Source organism: Bufo bufo, chromosome 5, assembly GCF_905171765.1.
Source record: "Bufo bufo chromosome 5, aBufBuf1.1, whole genome shotgun sequence".
Taxonomy (NCBI): Eukaryota; Metazoa; Chordata; class Amphibia; order Anura; family Bufonidae; genus Bufo; species Bufo bufo.
In genome coordinates, this window is record NC_053393.1 from 58,448,061 (window position 1) to 58,466,899 (window position 18,839).

The 18,839-nt window shown below is 42.7% G+C and overlaps 1 protein-coding gene across 1 annotated transcript in view; it reads right to left on the bottom strand.

Annotated features, from left to right (window-relative positions):
* CSMD3 (CUB and Sushi multiple domains 3) overlaps positions 1-18,839 on the bottom strand; it is a 1,177,406-nt gene that overhangs the window by 437,914 nt on the left and 720,653 nt on the right. Inside the window, exons 31-32 of the mRNA XM_040431881.1 lie at positions 18,271-18,366; positions 9,895-10,098 (exon numbers count right to left, since the gene is read on the bottom strand). Coding sequence (XP_040287815.1) covers positions 9,895-10,098; positions 18,271-18,366 — 300 coding nt within the window. The remainder of the gene's footprint in view (positions 1-9,894; positions 10,099-18,270; positions 18,367-18,839) is intronic.

Sequence of the window (18,839 nt, forward strand, 5' to 3'; positions counted from 1 at the left end):
AAAAAATCATGTTTTAGTGTTTCCATAGTCTAAGAGCCATAGTTTTTTCAGTTTTTGGGCGATTATCTTGGGTAGGGTATGATTTTTGCGGGATGAGATGACGGTTTGATTGGTACTATTTTGGCGTACATGCAACTTTTTTGATCACTTTTATAACCTTTTTTGGGAAGTAAGGTGGGCAAAAATTCTATTTACTCATAGTTTTTATTTTTTTATTTTTATGGCATTCATTGTGCGGGGAAAGTAACATGACTGTTTTATAGATCAGGTCGTTACGGATGCGGCGATATCTAATATGTGAAGTGTATTTTATTTTTATTTTTTTTATTCAGTGATAAATGTTTTTTTTTTTACTTTACTTTTTTCACTTTTTTTTACATTTTTTTGACCCAGACCCACTTGGTTCTTGAAGATCCAGTGGGTCTGATGTCTGTATAATACAGTACAGTACACTATATAGTGTATTGTACTGTATTTTACTTACACTTTGTTTGAACAGATCTATGCCTTTAGCACAGATCTGTTCAGAACCATGGACAGCAGGATGCCTGAGAAGGCGTCCTGTTGAATGAATGAATAACTTATATAGCACTACAATTGCGAACTAAATCGCCTCAAGGCGCTTTTGCAGCCCTTGACCGCCTGTGCTTTCAGAAGAGTTGTATCACGGCCGGCGTGACTATCACTTACGTGACACAGAGGGAGGGAACGAGGAAGGCCCTGCCCAAGTGAGAGGGAAGGTGGTGACCCCTGACTCACCTTGCGGCTGGCACCTGGCTGCCCTGACGTCCCTAGACGGGTTCCTCACCCGTACGCCGATCACGTGCCTAAAGCCCTGGCTTTCCCTGAGCTGAGCCCTAGATAGTGAACAGGGCGGTGGGAACACTAGTCCGCACCACTAGCTCTAAGGGAAAACACCAAGGGGAGGACAGACAACACAGACTCAACATATAATCCCAGGAGGGCGACAACAGGAGACAACAATAAGCCCAACAGGGATCCGGAGGGTAGCACTCTGGAACGACAACCAGGATACACAACTCCAGTGGGTCAGTATAGATGTCCAGGCAGGAAGCTCTATAACTGGCAACTAGAGAAGTGTGAGGGGAGAATATAAGGAGGTTGGGAGTGGCAGACAAGAAACAGCTGAGGAGGAGAAGCTACGGATCCCTGAGTGACACAAAAAGGATAGCAAGGCAAACACAGAAAACAATCACTAAGAAACAACGTGATCTTTAGATATAGAGCGCGCAGCCACCCGCTGCGACTTCCTGACCCCGGGTATAACGGAGTCAGACGTGGCTCTTGATACCCTCGTGACAGTACCCCCCCTTTCACGAGGGGCCTCCGGACACTCATGACCAGGTCTCTCCGGATGAGAGGCATGGAAAGCCTGAATTAACCTGTTGGCGTTTACCTCTGACGCTGGAACCCACATTCTTTCCTCGGGACCGTAACCCCTCCAATGCACCAGATACTGAAGAGAGCGGCGGACCCGACGAGAATCCACAATTCTGGCTATTTGAAACTCCAGATTACCAGCCACAATAACAGGAAGAGGTGGCAGCGGTGATGGTTCTAGAGGTGGAACATACTTCTTGAGTAACGATTTATGGAAGACGTTATGGATCTTAAAAGTCTGAGGTAGCTCCAGGCGAAAAGCCACAGGGTTAATGACGGCTACTATTTTATAGGGACCAATGAACCTAGGGCCCAGTTTCCAAGAAGGAACCTTCAATTTAATATTCCTAGTAGACAACCACACATAGTCATTCACTCCTAGGTCCGGACCTGGTGACCGTTTCTTATCGGCCATGCATTTATATTTACCACTCATCTTTTTCAAGTTAACTTGCACCTTCTGCCATACCGATGAAAGAGATGAAGAAAACCTTTCCTCTTCGAGAACCCCAGAAGACCCCCCCTCTTTGAAAGTACAAAATTGGGGATGAAAACCGTATGCACCAAGGAATGGTGACTTGCCAGTGGACTCCTGATAATGATTATTTATGGCAAACTCAGCTAACGGTAAATATGATGACCACAACTCTTGGTTTTCAGACACAAAACACCTTAAGTATGTTTCCAGGTTTTGGTTGGTACGCTCAGTCTGTCCATTCGACTGAGGATGGAAAGCTGAGGAAAAGGACAAGTGAACCCCCAAACGGGAACAAAAAGCTTTCCAAAACTTAGAAATAAACTGGGTTCCCCGATCCGAAACCACATCGGAAGGGACCCCGTGAAGCTTCACGATTTCACTGATAAACACCTGAGCAAGAGTTTTAGCATTAGGAAGTGCGGGTAGCGCAATAAAGTGTACCATTTTGCTAAACCTGTCTACTACTACCAAGATAACTGTTTTACCCGCCGACAACGGTAAGTCAGTGATGAAATCCATTGACAGATGTGTCCATGGCCTATTGGGGATGAAAAGTGGCAATAAAGACCCTGCTGGACATGTATGAGAGACTTTCGCGCGTGCACAAGTAGAACAAGTAGACACGAAATCCATTACATCCTGACGCAACCTTGGCCACCAAAAACGACGAGATAAAAGCTCCAAAGTTGCTTTACTACCCGGGTGTCCAGCAAGTGCCGAATTATGATGTTCTTTTAATAATTCAAGACGCAGGTTTAACGGTACAAACAATTTCTCTGAGGGGCAAGAGGCCGGGGCGTCCCCCTGAGCCTCTAACACCTTTCCCTCTAGAACAGAGTGTACAGCAGAGACAACCACTCCTCTTTGTAAAATAGGTACCGGATCACTAACATTACCCCCTCCAGGGAAACTACGAGATAACGCGTCTGCCTTGGTATTTTTTGCCCCAGGACGATAGGTGATAACAAAGTTAAATCTGGTAAAGAATAGCGACCACCTAGCTTGTCTAGGGGTGAGACGCTGAGCCGATTCTAGGTACAGAAGGTTTTTGTGATCCGTAATCACCGTGACGCGGTGGATTGCTCCCTCTAAGAAGTGACGCCACTCTTCAAGCGCCAGTTTAATCGCCAACAGTTCCCTATTTCCAATATCATAATTCTTCTCTGCAGAAGAAAATTTTTTGGAAATGAAAGCGCAAGGACGCCATTTGCCAGGAGACGGACCCTGAGACAATACAGCTCCCACTCCCACCTCTGACGCATCTACCTCGACAATAAAAGGCTGGGAGACATCAGGTTGAATTAGAACAGGTGCCGAGGTAAACCTCTCCTTTAGAGAGGAAAATGCATCTTTAGCAGCGTCAGACCATTTGGAAAAATCCGTCCCCTTCCTAGTCATGTCGGTAAGGGGTTTAACGATCACTGAATAATTTTTAATGAACTTTCTATAGAAATTAGCGAAACCCAAAAACCGTTGTAGGGCCTTAAGGTTCTCAGGAAGATCCCAATCTAAAATTGCCTGGACCTTCCCAGGATCCATGCGGAAACCTGAAGCAGATAATAAATATCCCAGGAACTGTAATTCCTGAACGGCGAAGACACATTTTTCAATTTTCGCATATAATTTATTCGTCCGTAGGACCTGCAGTACTTGCCTGACATGCACCTCATGTGTTTTCAGATCAGCCGTATAAATTAAGATATCATCTAGGTATATGACTACAAACCTGCCGATGAGATGACTAAAAATATCATTAACGAAATGTTGGAAGACAGCAGGGGCATTGGTCAGACCGAAAGGCATAACTAGATTTTCATAATGCCCCTCAGGGGTGTTAAAAGCTGTCTTCCACTCATCCCCTTCCTTGATACGAATCAGATTGTAGGCCCCCCTAAGATCAAGTTTGGAGAACCACTTAGCACCCGCAATCTGATTAAAAAGGTCAGGAATGAGAGGAAGAGGGTATGGGTCACGGATGGTTATCTGGTTTAACTCACGAAAATCTAAGCAAGGACGCAGGCCCCCATCTTTCTTTTTAACAAAGAAAAACCCTGCAGCCACGGGTGAAGAAGAGGGTCTGATGTGTCCCTTAGCCAGGCTCTCGGAGATATAATCTTTCATGGCTTGTCTCTCGGGACCCGAAAGATTATACAACCTGGACTTGGGTAATTTTGCCCCGGGAATCAGGATTACCGGGCAATCATAAGGACGATGAGGTGGTAGCTTCTGACAACCCTTTTCAGAAAAAACGTCCTCAAAGTCCGAAATAAATGTAGGTAGGGGAGCTATGGAGGCGATTAAGCAATTGTTATTTAAGCAATTCTCTCTGCAATGCTCACTCCACTCCAATATCTCCCTGGCCTGCCAATCCACCACTGGATTGTGCGCTACCAACCAGGGAAGACCCAATACCACCGGAGAGGAAAGGCCCTCCAGAGCGTAACATGAAAGACACTCATTATGGTGGTCCCCTACCCGAAGGTGTAAATTATGAACAATGTGGGTGAGGTTTCTCTGAGACAGAGGAGCAGAATCTATAGCGAATACGGGAATAGGTCTCTGCAGCGTACAGAGAGACAAACCCATAGTGCGGGCAAAATGGGCATCAATCAAGTTTACCCCTGCTCCACTGTCTAGAAAAAAAGAAATAGACTCCGTCTTAACACCAAAAACATTGACCGCTGGTAACACAAATTGAGATGTTCGTATGGAGGAAACGTATAATCCCCGGCTGACATCCTCCGCACAGCCCAGGGTTAGTAGTTTTCCGACGGTCTTTTGTTCTTGAGAAAGGAGGGACAGACATTAATGAAATGACCCTTCCCCCCACAGAAAAAACAAGCCCCCCCCCTACGGCGAACCTCGGGAGGACGGACCTGACGAGAAGTTCCGCCTAGCTGCATAGGCTCATCTAAGTCAGTACAGGCTGACTGTTGATTGGGAGCGGTAACCAATTGCTCAGGAACTTTCGATCTCTCCCTAAGACGTCTATCTATTCTGATAGAGAGGGACATAACAGCATCAAGGGAAAGGGGGGTCTCATACAGCGCCAGTGCATCCTTAACCCTTTCAGACAACCCAGAGCAGAACTGACTCCTGAGAGCCGGGTCGTTCCACTGAGTATCCGTAGCCCACCTACGGAACTCTGAGCAATATTCCTCTGCTGACCGATCTCCCTGTAGGAGTCTCCGTAACTTCGACTCAGCCAGGGCGACTCGGTCAGGGTCATCATATATGAGACCCAAAGCCCCAAAAAATCCCTCCACTGACCGAAGAGCCTGAGAACCAGGGGGTAACGAGAACGCCCAGGATTGCGGATCCCCCTGAAGCAGGGAAATGACAATCCCTACCCGCTGTTCTTCATTACCTGAGGAGTAAGGGCGCAACTTAAAATATAATTTGCAGGCCTCACGGAACTTCGCAAATTTGTCCCTTCCCCCAGAAAATCTGTCAGGAAGAGCAACCTTGGGTTCTGTAACAACCTGGTTACCCATAGCAACCGCTGGGGGTGCGGTCTGCTGCATTTGCTGCTGTTGTTGGAGAACAGACGCCTTCAATCCTGCCACCTCCAAAGACAGGCCTTGAAGCTGTTCTGCCAAGGCATCAATAGGATCCATATTGGATTCTAAGTAGAGAAAAAAAACCAACAAATACAATTTATTTATTTATTTTTTTCTCAAAAAGTAAAGGCCAGTTATAATATCACGGCCGGCGTGACTATCACTTACGTGACACAGAGGGAGGGAACGAGGAAGGCCCTGCCCAAGTGAGAGGGAAGGTGGTGACCCCTGACTCACCTTGCGGCTGGCACCTGGCTGCCCTGACGTCCCTAGACGGGTTCCTCACCCGTACGCCGATCACGTGCCTAAAGCCCTGGCTTTCCCTGAGCTGAGCCCTAGATAGTGAACAGGGCGGTGGGAACACTAGTCCGCACCACTAGCTCTAAGGGAAAACACCAAGGGGAGGACAGACAACACAGACTCAACATATAATCCCAGGAGGGCGACAACAGGAGACAACAATAAGCCCAACAGGGATCCGGAGGGTAGCACTCTGGAACGACAACCAGGATACACAACTCCAGTGGGTCAGTATAGATGTCCAGGCAGGAAGCTCTATAACTGGCAACTAGAGAAGTGTGAGGGGAGAATATAAGGAGGTTGGGAGTGGCAGACAAGAAACAGCTGAGGAGGAGAAGCTACGGATCCCTGAGTGAGACAAAAAGGATAGCAAGGCAAACACAGAAAACAATCACTAAGAAACAACGTGATCTTTAGATATAGAGCGCGCAGCCACCCGCTGCGACTTCCTGACCCCGGGTATAACGGAGTCAGACGTGGCTCTTGATACCCTCGTGACAAGTTGCCATGGGAACAACTGAGCAGACGGGAAAGGGTAAGGAGGGGGGCTGCCTCCCTCTGTGACCCCATCCTGTCTGGGGGCTGCAAAGGCACAGCAGCCCCCCGATGGGAGAGGGAGGGAGTTCCCTGACTGTTAACCTCTGCTCTTCCATACCGCGGTATGGAAAGGGTTAAACGGCTGACATCACAGCACAGATGTCAGCCGTTTATACCAGAGTGTCAGCAATGTGCTGACACTCTGGTATAACCACTGTACACCAATGAATATTCAAGAATAGGCGGGCGGGGGATCGCAATCCCGCCTGCCGCACCGACCGCCTCCTGCACCGCCCGCAAACCCCCCCCCCTTGCAACACCCGCCGCCATAAAATCACTCAGGGGTACAGGGGGAGTGAAAATCTATATTTTGGGCATTTTTAAGTTACTGATCCCCGCCGTCAGGGACCGCGGGGATCAGAAACTGCAGAAAGCGCAGCAAACCGCAGGTCTGAATTGACCTGCGGTTTGCTGCGATCGCCGACACAGGGGGGGCACGGGACCCCCCGTGCATTTAACCGAGGTGCCTGCTCAATGATTTGAGCAGGCACCTTGTTCCGATCACCGCCGGGCGGGCGGCAGTGATCGGAACAACACGTGATGTACCTGTACGTCATGTGTCCTTAAGGACTCGGGAAACATGCCGTACCGGTACGTCATGTGTCCTTAATGGGTTAAAAGGACTTTTTGGTCTCTGAAAAGTTTTGGTGGTAATAATATTCTTAAATCACTCCCTACAGTGCCTGTCCCTTCCTCAGCACAGCTCTCCCTGACTAAGAATGAGCTGAACATGCATCATCGGGTGCTATATATAGCACCCAATGATGCGTTCCGGACAGTAAATCACTGCATTGCCATCAGCCAACATGGCTACGGCATTACAGTGAGGGCAGTACTTGTAGGCATGTTTATTGGCTGCGTAGCAGCCAAGAAACGTGCGGGGCGGAGGCTCGAGCACATGCAGTATTCGGCCGAATACTTCCATGTGCCGAGCATTGAGATGCTCGAGCCGAACAGGTGTTCGGCCGAGCATGCTCAATTATCACTAGTGTATAACAAAATGCAGATAAGGTGTATCACAAAACGCAGGTGGCTTGGTGTTTGTTCACACACAAGGAAAGTCCATAAACAATAAAAGTCACCTTTTCCCCTGGGTGTTAATTAACACCCTTTTAGCAGTTCAGTCTCATCAAGTCCATAGATGGCCTGTTTGCCTTTAGAGGGGCCTGAGTCCTCCAGCCAGACCTAAACCTCAAATCCCATCATAGCCCTCAGTTCACAGCACGCAGACTCCTGAGCTCCACTGTCAGAGGGAGGTAAATCCACACACCTGGCAGTGCTGGCTGGTTTTTATACCTGGCAAAACCCGGCCTGGAATGTGGGGAGTAGTCACCCACCCAGCATCACCCACCCAGCACTTTGACTACTCCCAGTAATAGCCGTCCCGGATCAGCTATGACAACCATGCTAACTCTCAAGGCATCAATTAGCAATAGCTGCTGCTGACACATAAAATACCGGCTCTTAATTCACCAAGGCCAGGAACCTTGGTGACACATACCTTTCATCCACGATGATTCCAGGTACCTTCTTACTATATATATATATATATATATATATATATATATATGAAATAAAAAATAGATGAGCAGCACACAATATGTCAGCAGGTGCAGGCTATAACCTAAGCCAATAACTAATATTGTTTTTATATTTATTTCTTGTAGATGATATTGATATTGTATCCTATAGTGGATTATATGTTTGAGCACTGGAGGACGGCAGGACTGGAACGGCTTCTTTACATCGACACGAGTTTTCTGATCATCGCACTGTGGTGGAGCGGATACCGGGGACCCGCACCTGTGGGTGGGGCTTGGTGACGCAGGCGTTCTGTGGCAGCGAATTTCCGTATAACACACAGAGTGGTGATGGTGACCGTATGTATTGAGTGACTGCGTTATCTTGGCTCTCCTGTTAAGGATCCTGGGACAGGGAGTCACCTTATGGTCACCCCTTTGTTCATCATACCCTCTACATTGTGCTGCCTCTGATTGATGTTTCATATTGAGGTCGCTCGCTTGGAGAGACTAAGTGTGAATGCAGATGGTAGATGGACCTGATAGTTAATATAATTTGGGGACGAGGCGGCAATATGTGGAAGTGATGTGGTCACTGATTTGAACTAGACCGCTTGACCCCCTGCGCTACGGTGAAGTAGCTGTATAAACAAAGTTTGACAGGTCCTGTACCGAGTGAGAGGATCATGTGACTTCTCACATGACTATGATGTTTGGTGTTTGATAACCCGCCCACTGTGGGGAATGAGCATGCCCAGTTTGCTTGTGTTGCCGTGCGGCCATCTTGGTTGTGGGCCGCCGTTCTTTGCTCACCCAGAACATCTCGCGTGATGAAACTTGTATCGCGCATGCGCAATGCCGAGTTCCGGACGCCGAACGGGTCCTGCGTTCTTCCGATGCACATGGGATATCCATTAGGAAACAAGTAAATGATTTTATTGTTTGTATGATGTTTGATTAGCACAGAGAGGGACACCTGATCACGATGATCGCTTTATTATATGTATGTATCACAATCATGTACATCGATGTGTTTAATTATTACTTGTGACACTGTTTTGTATACAGTACAGTGTTTGAATACACTGCACACAATTTCACTCTTTTGATTTTATGTTCACCGGAACGTTTTATATCTTTTGTTATAATTGACTTGTAATTATCTAATGAGATTGTTGTAAATTTGTATGCTTTATAAGCACCTGATTTTGAACTGAACATTATGGCTTGACAAAGGCTCCATTGAGAGAGCTGAAACGTTGCTGTCCACATATGGGTCAATAAACACCCTTTTTTTCACGGAAATCTGTGTGCTGCCTTGGATTCTTTCTTTTTTATATATATATATATATATATATACTTTATATACATGTTTACAGTTACATAATCTGATCTTCTCAGATTCGTTGTTTCCTTAGCAATATTATTTTTACATACGGATTCTTGAAAATCTGTTGCCAGACAGAAACGAACATCTCTGCTAATGAGTTTTGACACATTATAAAATAAATTTCCTTTTCCTTATTAAATGCAGTAATTGTGACACCCGCAATATAATAAAGTCATGGGTTTAATCTACAATCAGGGAAAAGATATGAGGGAAAATTCACTAAAATGACATTTTAGTTATAATATTGGAAGATGATTCTTCATGAAAGGACTTGCGTGTAATTATCTCAGAAGTCCTCAAATGAATAGGGATTGATATTTCACAGAACGTAACATCTCATCTCCAGTCTTTATCGTTTTTTATATTAACCCTATGTCAAACATTATTACACGTATCACAGAATGTTGCAAGATAAAAAGAAGGTCATTTTAGATCAGTTGTAGGTTGACTCAAAGGAGAAGTCAACGAAGAACAGACAATAGACTGAATGTTCTTCTATGCAGACCCCTAGTGAAACAATTTTTTATACTTTCTTCTTACTTAAAAAGCTTTCTTGTTTGATTTACTGTTTGAATAGACTTTATCTGATAATAAAAGTTTCAGGTCAATGCATCCTGCTCAGTAGATACTGTATTTTTAGATACTTACCGACACATGTTGGTAAAGTGTCATTCCACTGAGCCAGTGCATTCGGAACGGAATCACATCTAATGGCCACTGAACCATGGAGGATGTATCCTGGGTTGCACTCGAAGAAAACCACAGATCCGACAGCAAACTCGTTCCCCATTCTTTTTCCAAAGCGAGGTTCTGGTACGGAACTACATTGAGTGGCACTTGTCCTTGGGACCGCTACAAAAAATTATTTAACATTTTTAACATAAGATCTTTGGATACAGCAGATATTTGTGAGAACATTTATACTTCTACTAGACACTTCTTCAGTGTAGATGAGATAGATGAGATACTTTATGTTGAACATTGTAGCTTTCTCATTTACAATGAAAGCTGAAAACATAATATTATTAATTGTGACTTCAATCTTTCAGTTAATTAGTGAGTAGCAAAGAATGTGCAACATCTTTTATCTTTCCAGACACATTTTCTAAATATCAGAACAGAAAAAACAGCTAATAGCTCAAGTATCTAGGTGTTAAACACTCATATAAACATATTAGGAAATATTTGGATTGCATATGTTTCCTATTATTATGAGGCTGTGTTCAAATCTGCATCGAATGCTCTGTTTGGTGTCACCGTCGCAGATTCCATCAAAAATATTTTACAAAATAAATCCTGCATGCAAGGGGTATTTTGTACCATAAACTGACAGACTTTCGAATAGACACCTGACAGACCCCAGTAATAGTCAAAGAGGTCTGTCTAGCACCTTTATATTTAGTTATATGCTGGATCTGGCACATTGTTTTTCTAGTTCTTCTCATATAATAGAGCAGGACAATTAAAATCATTAGCGATGATGTGAACTTCATCTTAGGCTAGTTTAGGGAGCAGCCTGCTGGAGATGTCTGGATACGGCACTGCCAGACGCTACCAAACACCCGGGGACAGGTGGAGATCTGGCCACAACACGGCAAATCAGCTGGATGAAAAACTCTGCACAGGTTGTGGCTGGATCTCCTCCGGTCCCCATTATAGTGAATGGGGTTGGACAGAGATGGGGTAGCTTCTAGCAATGCCAGAATGCAGAGAGATGTAGCAGGCTATTGTCTGCTGGAATGGCCTATTGGATCTCAAAACGGCAGTGTTAAACAAGGCTTAGTGTCATCTATATATATATATATATATATACACTGCCTGTACAAAAATAAAGTCGCCACCTGGATTTACCAAGCAAATAGTTCTGAGCCTACTATTGGATAATTACTGCATGGGCGATTATCTTTCAGCTGGCAACAAGTAATTTAACCTCAACTGGTGCAATGAGTTGCTTCTCATTTCTTAAACAAACATTTCGAAAGACACATCTCGTGGTCATGGAAAAGATGTTAGTCTGTTTGAGAAGGGTCAAATCATTGGCATGCATCAAGCAGAGAAAACATCTAAGGAGATTACAGAAACTACTAAAATTGGGTTTAGAATTATTAAAAACTGGAAGGATAGTGGGGACCCATCGTATTCGAGGAAGAAATGTGACAGGAAAAGAATCCTGAACAATCGGCGATCACTTAAACGTTTGGTAAAATCAAATCGAAGAAAAACAACAGTAGAACTCAGGGCTATGTTTAATAGTGAAAGTAAGAGCATTTCCACACACACAATGTGAAGGGAACTCAAGGGATTGGGACTGAACAGCTGTGTAGACGTAAGAAAACCACTAATCAGTGAGGCAAACCAGAAAAAAAGGCTTCAATTTGCTAGGGAGCATAAAGATTGGACTCTGAAGCAATGGAAGAAGGTCATTTAGTCTGATGAGTCCAGATTTACCCTGTTCCAGAGTGATGGGCGCATCAGGGTAAGAAGAGAGGCAGATGAAGTGATGCACCCATCATGCCTAGTGCCTACTGTACAAGCCTGTGGGGGCAGTGCTATGATCTGGGGTTGCTGCATTTGGTCAGGTCTAGGTTCAGCAACAGTATGTGCTCCAAGAATGAGGTCAGCTGACTACCTGAACATACTGAATGACCAGGTAATTCAATCAATGGATTTTTTCTTCCCTGATGGCACGGGCATATTCCAAGATGACAATGCCAGGATTCATCAGGCTCAAATTGTGAAAGAGTGGTTCAGGGAGCATGAGACATCATTTTCACACATGGATTGGCCACCACAGAGTCCATATCTTAAAGGGGTTTTCTCATCTCAGACAATGGGGGCATATCGCTAGGATATGCCCCCATTGTCTTATAGGTGCGGGTCCCACCGCTGTGATCCGCACCTATATCGAGAACGGAGAGCCCCGAAAGTGAAGGAGAGCGCACTACGCATGTGCAGCCACCCTCCATTCATTTCTATGGGGCCGCCGAAAATAGCCAAGCTCTGGCTCGGCTATTGCTGTGTGCCCCATAGAAATGAATGGGAGCATGGGCCGCACATGGCAGGTATTAGCAATTAGTGGTGGATGGATGCCGGGAAATCTGGGGTCCTCCAGCAACAGCGCTCCCTGCTCCGTTCTCGATATAGGTGCGGGTCCCAGTGGTGGGACCCGCATCTATCAGACAATGGGGGCATATCCTAGCAATATGCCCCCATGTTCTAAGATGGGTATACCTCTTTAACCCCATTGAGAATCTTTGGGATGTGGTGGAGAAAACTTTGCGCAGCAGCCAGACTCTACCATCATCAATGCAAGATCTTGGTGAAAAATTAATGCAGCACTGGATTGTGTGCCCTTTTTTTTTGGGGTGGTGACTTTTTTTTGGGACAGGCAGTGAATATACACTATATTTATGGGGATAGTTCCTTAGAAACAAAAATCCTAAAGGAAATTTCATAATATTATGACTCGTGTTGACCGAATCAAAGTATCCAAAGTGGACTTCAATCTGAATTTCAGGAAAAATTTGATTTGCCATGAAGCAGAATTTCCTTGAGTTTCATGGTAACGAATTAATTTTTACTGAAATGGCGGTAAAAATAAAAATAAAATCATACTAACCTCATCCATTTGAACATGAAGAGGTCACACTGGCCATCTTGCTTCAAAGTCCCGCAAAGTCCCGCAAAATCTTGCGTGCAATTACATATGACGTCACTATGTCAGTCAACGTGATAACGCAACGCGCAAGATTTCGCACAGGATCCTCAAGCAAGATGGCCATGGTGACCTCTTTACACTCAAATGGATAAGGTAAATTCCCCATCAATGAGCACACAACTTGCAGAGAAATGCACTTCTTCGTCAACCACCAAATAAATGTTTTTGTAAAATTCTGCAAAGTAGCTGAATAGATTTTTTAAGATCTTCGCTCATCTCTAATTATGACCTGAGGGCACATTACAACTCTATTTGGTCATGGCAATAGCAGCTGATTTTCAGGGGTAGAGGTGGCCAATCAGCGGATGTCCAGTTGTAACTACCTGTATTAGGCAATTTAGCTATAGCAAAGGTAACCAAACTATGGTTTCTCGCTACAATTTCCAAGTTTCGATGTTACCAAGTGTGTTTATCATTCTTTCTAAATATTTATCTATCCGTCCATCTGTTTGTCTATCTATTAAAGAATAAAAATAATGTAAGAATTTGCATCTTCTATATCAGTTTTACCAACAACTATTTTTTATCTATCTATCTATCTATCTATCTATCTATCTATCTATCTATCTATCTATCTAACTATCTATTCATGAAGAAATGCAGCAGCATTGGTGCAGGATCAACTGTAGCAAATATTTGAAGAATGTAGCAGCACTCCAGAAGGTCCAGTGAGAAATTTAGCATTAATTTGCTAATGTATAGTGTAACATTTCAGTCCCACCCAGGGGCGCAACTACCATAGCGGCAGACAATGCAACTGCTATGGGGCCTAGGGCAAGATCCATTTGAGATTATTTCCTCTTCTACTGGGGGTGAAAACTTGGTCAGGACTCTTCCCTCTAAACAAACAACTTTTCGCAAACGAGGCAGTGGAAAAAATGGCCCGAGTGTGTGTGTGTGTGGGGGGGCTGGTTTGATCCTTGCTATGGGGACCTTAATTCTCTATGTTTGCCACTGATCCCACCATGAGATTCTTTCAAGCTTTGGCTTGCTTTAAGACTTTACTATGAAAAGACTAGTTAGCTACAGTATATGAAACATATATCTAATATGTAGACATTTGTTTTCCTTTTGACAGACATTTGCATTACAAATTGCTTAAAAAAAACTTGATATTCACCATTTAGCTATGCCCATTACCTTATTCTTTCAAGCATGTTGTTCCCGTTGGCACCCTTATTTTGTCTTTGTGTTTCATAGTTGATGTGAAAATCAACTTTATTCCACGAAGCCTCCGTATCCTAATGCTTACTTTGAAGACAAGGAAGCTGAATGTGGCATTCTTCAAGCCATGCTTGACGCACTGTCTTCCTGCTACCTGGCCCTTGATAGATGATAGTAGTGGCCATGTCATCTCCTCGTCTCTCCACATCTCATGCAGGCGCACTCTGTCTACTTCATAGTGGCTACGTGGTTAGGCTGGGTGTACTGTGCCTGGCTATAGCACTTCACTGCGCATGCACCAGTCAACGGTGACAGTGCGCACCTGGATCATTTGCATGGAGAAGAAAGAGTGTGCCAGTGTGAGATGACGTGGCCACTATCCAGAAACGTCAATCAAGGGGCAGGAGGAAAGAAAATGGTGGGTCAAGCATGACTTGGAGGATCCAAGAGCCAGCCTCCTTGACTTCAAAGTGTGCATTAGCATACGGCAGTGTTGTGGAATAAAGTTGATATTCACAGCAACTATGAAACACAAAAGCAGAATAAGGGCAACATTGGGAACAACATGTTTGAAAGAATAAAGTAAGGGCATGGCTATATGCTGAAATTGATATCTCAGGTTCTCTTTAAAGAGAAAAATATCTGAGAAATATCTGTTTTAGCAACTACTTGCATTCCCCATCTAATATCAATTCTGGAGCATCTATTCTTATAACTCTATTTGGTGCCATTCTTTTATTATTCCTGCTAGAAGTTATTAATTTCTTGCTAGCAGTTTGCAGTAAAGGTCCAGATGGGTGTTACCAGTTGGGTTGTCTCCATTTACAGTCAACCATTGCTAGCACTGATCGTCAGACTGTGCCAAGACAACCCCCCCTTCCCAATTGGTAATACATTGCAAACTGCTAGCAATTCCTTCCTAAAACTGATATCTCAGACTCTTTAGGGTATGACCACAAGGTCAAGTTTTCTGATGCAGTTTTGGAACCCCAAATAAGGAGTTGATTATAAGAGGAGAGAAAGTATACAGGACATGACTTCTTCTCTTTTTTTAAAATCAGTCCTGGTATTGGCTTCCAAGCCTGCATGCAGAGATTTAACCATGTGGCCTTACTCGTAACAATATTTTTACGTTATTAAAAAAAAAGCTTGAAACACATCTATCAGTTGTTTGCAAGTGGACAACAAACTAGGTTTTGCTACAGCTTTTAACATAGAGGTATTAAATATTTGTTATGAATTTTTTTTTGCAAAATAGAGGAAATGCTTAGAAACACAAGCCCCGAGCTTCTGTGATTAAACACTTCTAATGATTACATAAAGGTCCGTCTTTCAGACGCATTTTGAAATGACATCAAAATCACCTCTTCGTTGAAATTTCACATAGGATGTCTGAATAGAACTTAAATTGCAGCTTTCACATGATCTATCAAGTCATTTTTTTTATAGCATTTTGCAGTAATAGGCCCAAATAATCTCTTGCATCAAAACCTTTTACACAAAAAATAAGGAGCAAACCTTCAGTGTTGTGGAGTAGATGGATACAAAATAACTCCATTATTCACAATTAACTGTAACTTTAAATCTAAGAATTTATGGTATTGTTATTTCAGTTTCTTTATAAATAACAATGGGGTTAAACTTTGAAATGTTTTATTAAGATGTTATTATTTTATTCTTGATAATCACAAACATAATAAAATATAAAATCTATCTATCTAAGATATATATGCTATCTTTCTATCTTATATATCTATTTATCTATCTATCTAAATACAAAAAAGAGACAGCATTCCAAAATGCCGTGAACATGGTGTTGGACCCAGTTTAGGGTTGAACGTATCGAGCTTTGGACCCTAGATCCGAAGTCGATTTGCTCCAATCTTCGTTTTAATGCTGTACAGAGATGGTCTTCATACAGCATTAAAATGTATGGGCTCCGGCGAGGCAAAGTCAGTTATCTTAATTTTGGCTATCTATTTTTCAACTTTAAAACCATTTTAAAACATGGATCTGAAGTCAGCTTCTGTACCAACTGGTACCTCGGAAACTAAGCTGACTTCAGATCCATGTTTTAAAATGGTTTAAAGTTGAAAAATCTAATCCCGAAGTTATTCACCAAAGTAACGTAACCAATTTCCCTCTCCTGAGCCCATGCATTTGTATCCTGTATGGAGATGGATCCCCATACAACATTCAAATTAAGTTTTGAACAAATCGACTTCAGATCTAGGATCTGAAGCTCGATTCGCTTATCACTAACCCGGTTTATTCCCCAAACCAGGTCCAACACCCTATTCACTTCATTTTGGAGTGCTGCCTCATTTTTCTATTTTGGTTATATAGTGGACCCTTTGCCTATCTATCTATCTACAGCAAAAATAGGTGACAAGGCAGCACTCCGGTCTTATAGAGAAGAATGTGGATACTTTATTCAGCCCAATGAAACATTTCAGCTCATCTCAATGGAGCCTTTGTCAAGCAGTGCAGTCAAACAGTCTATCTATCTATCTATCTATCTATCTATCTATCTATCTATCTATAATTTGTCTAGATATTATCTTATGGCTCATGCAGAGCAGCAGAATTATATGCACAGAGGTTGTATTGAATCACACAATGTCACTGTGGCTCTGCATTATGGAGCCATAGGCACTCCTGGTGCTGCTGTATATCGCTCCGTATGATTCCATGTTATGGAGCTATTCTCCCTTAAAAACAATCTTTCTAGAGGAGATTTCCTTCACAATAAATAGCTCAATAGAAAATGAAAATATGTTTTTAGCATGCATCTACAGAGGTTTAGTAGGCATCCATAGACTTTCAAGGGAGCTGCATCAGTGATTACATAGAGCCGTAACACTTTTGTATGCACGAGCCCTAAGGCTAATTAATAATGATAACAGGAAAAATATAGTTATAAAAACAACAAAATATATCATTATACTAGTAACCTAGAAATGATACAAATGTGATGAAAAACAAAAGTACGTTATAGAAATATACAGTGCCTTGCAAAAGTATTCACCCCCTTGACTTTTTTCATATTTTGTTACATTACAGCCTTAAGTTCAATGTTTTGTTAATCTGAATTTTATGTGACGGATCAGAACACAATAAGCTAAGTTGGTGAAGTGAAATGAGAAAAACATATAAATAAAACTATTGTTTAGAAATTGAAAACAGAAAATTGGCATGTGCGTATATATTCATCCCCTTTGTTAGGAAGCCAATAAAAAGCTCTGGTGCAACCAATTACCTTCAGAAGTGACATAATTAGGGAAATGATGTCCACCTGGGCATGTTCTGTAAATTTAATTATGCAAATCCTCAAATAATTCATGTTAATTCCAGGTTGTGAGGCACCACAATACGAAAAAAGTCAAGGGGGTGAATACTTTTGCAAGGCTCTGTAGGTAGACTAGATAAGCCACATGGTCTTTTTATATTTTATATTTCCAAACCAGTATTCCTAATGCATTGTACAAGCCAACCTCCCATCTGTTAACCACAGAACATGGATGAAGTTGTAGCAGATTCTACACTACTGTATGTACAAGAGTGATTTCCGTAATAGCAGATAAAAATCACACAAAACATCACTCCAATTTATTTAGAAGTGTCTTTTTTTTTTTACCAAAAAGTAAATGCTAACATTGTCTAGGCTTTAATAGAGTATTTAAATGGCCTGATGTATGAGAAGGTCACAACATGGATAGGGAAACAGCCGGGAATCCAAAAATGTAAGAAACAAGTATTTCTTAACTTCAATACTGAAGTACTCCCAACAACTCTTGATTTGAAGGCAAGGTCCTAAGACTTTAAGGAGCAGCTGTAGTTGTACCTGAGTTCCAATGGCCCTTCTGCCACACAATAAATAAAAAAAAACGCACATAATAAGTAGGGGGAGGGTCCTGTCATGGATTTTGCACTGAGGCATCTAGTTATGTGAACACATATGGCAATACCATATACAATAAAAATAGTGACATCACCTGTGCAATAATAAGAAAATAAACTGTGAGATTATTTTGAGTGGAGATTTCCATGCATGCGTGGTGACCACTAAATTAGATCCCGACTGAATAATGTAAAGACACAATACATGTAGAATGTATTGTTAAGATGGGATGTGCATTTACCTTGATAGACAAAGTGAAATCCTTTCGATGTCATTGGTCCAATTGTTGTAAATTTAATAATAATCTGGTTACCAGAACTTAGTGGGAGCGTTTCGCCTACTCAACAAAATGAATAAAACAGAGTTCATTAACAATTCATCCAAGTAAAATTTTGAATGTGTTATTATCTATTCTTACATGTAGTTTGGGAAATGAACTGTCTGTATCTGATGAATGAAAGCCAAGAAAATATTACATATGCCAAATATATAAAATGGATGAATAGGTTTAAAGGGGGTTTCTTGAATTTACCGTATTTTTCGCCCTATGAGACACACTTTTTTTCACCCCCTAAAGTAGGGGAAAATGGCAGTGCATCTTATAGGGTGAATACCATTATGGAACTGCTCATTGGTACAGTAGGGCTCAAGAGCGATGAATACATTGCTCCTTGTGCTGGCTGTACTCGCTGTTCCCTAGACTTCTTTTGCCGGAGCCACAAACTGTTCTGTGACCTGTGCACAGTATAGCACAACAGAAAGAGAGCTGGATCTCCGAAGTAACAGTATCGGGGGCAGGAGAGGTGAGTT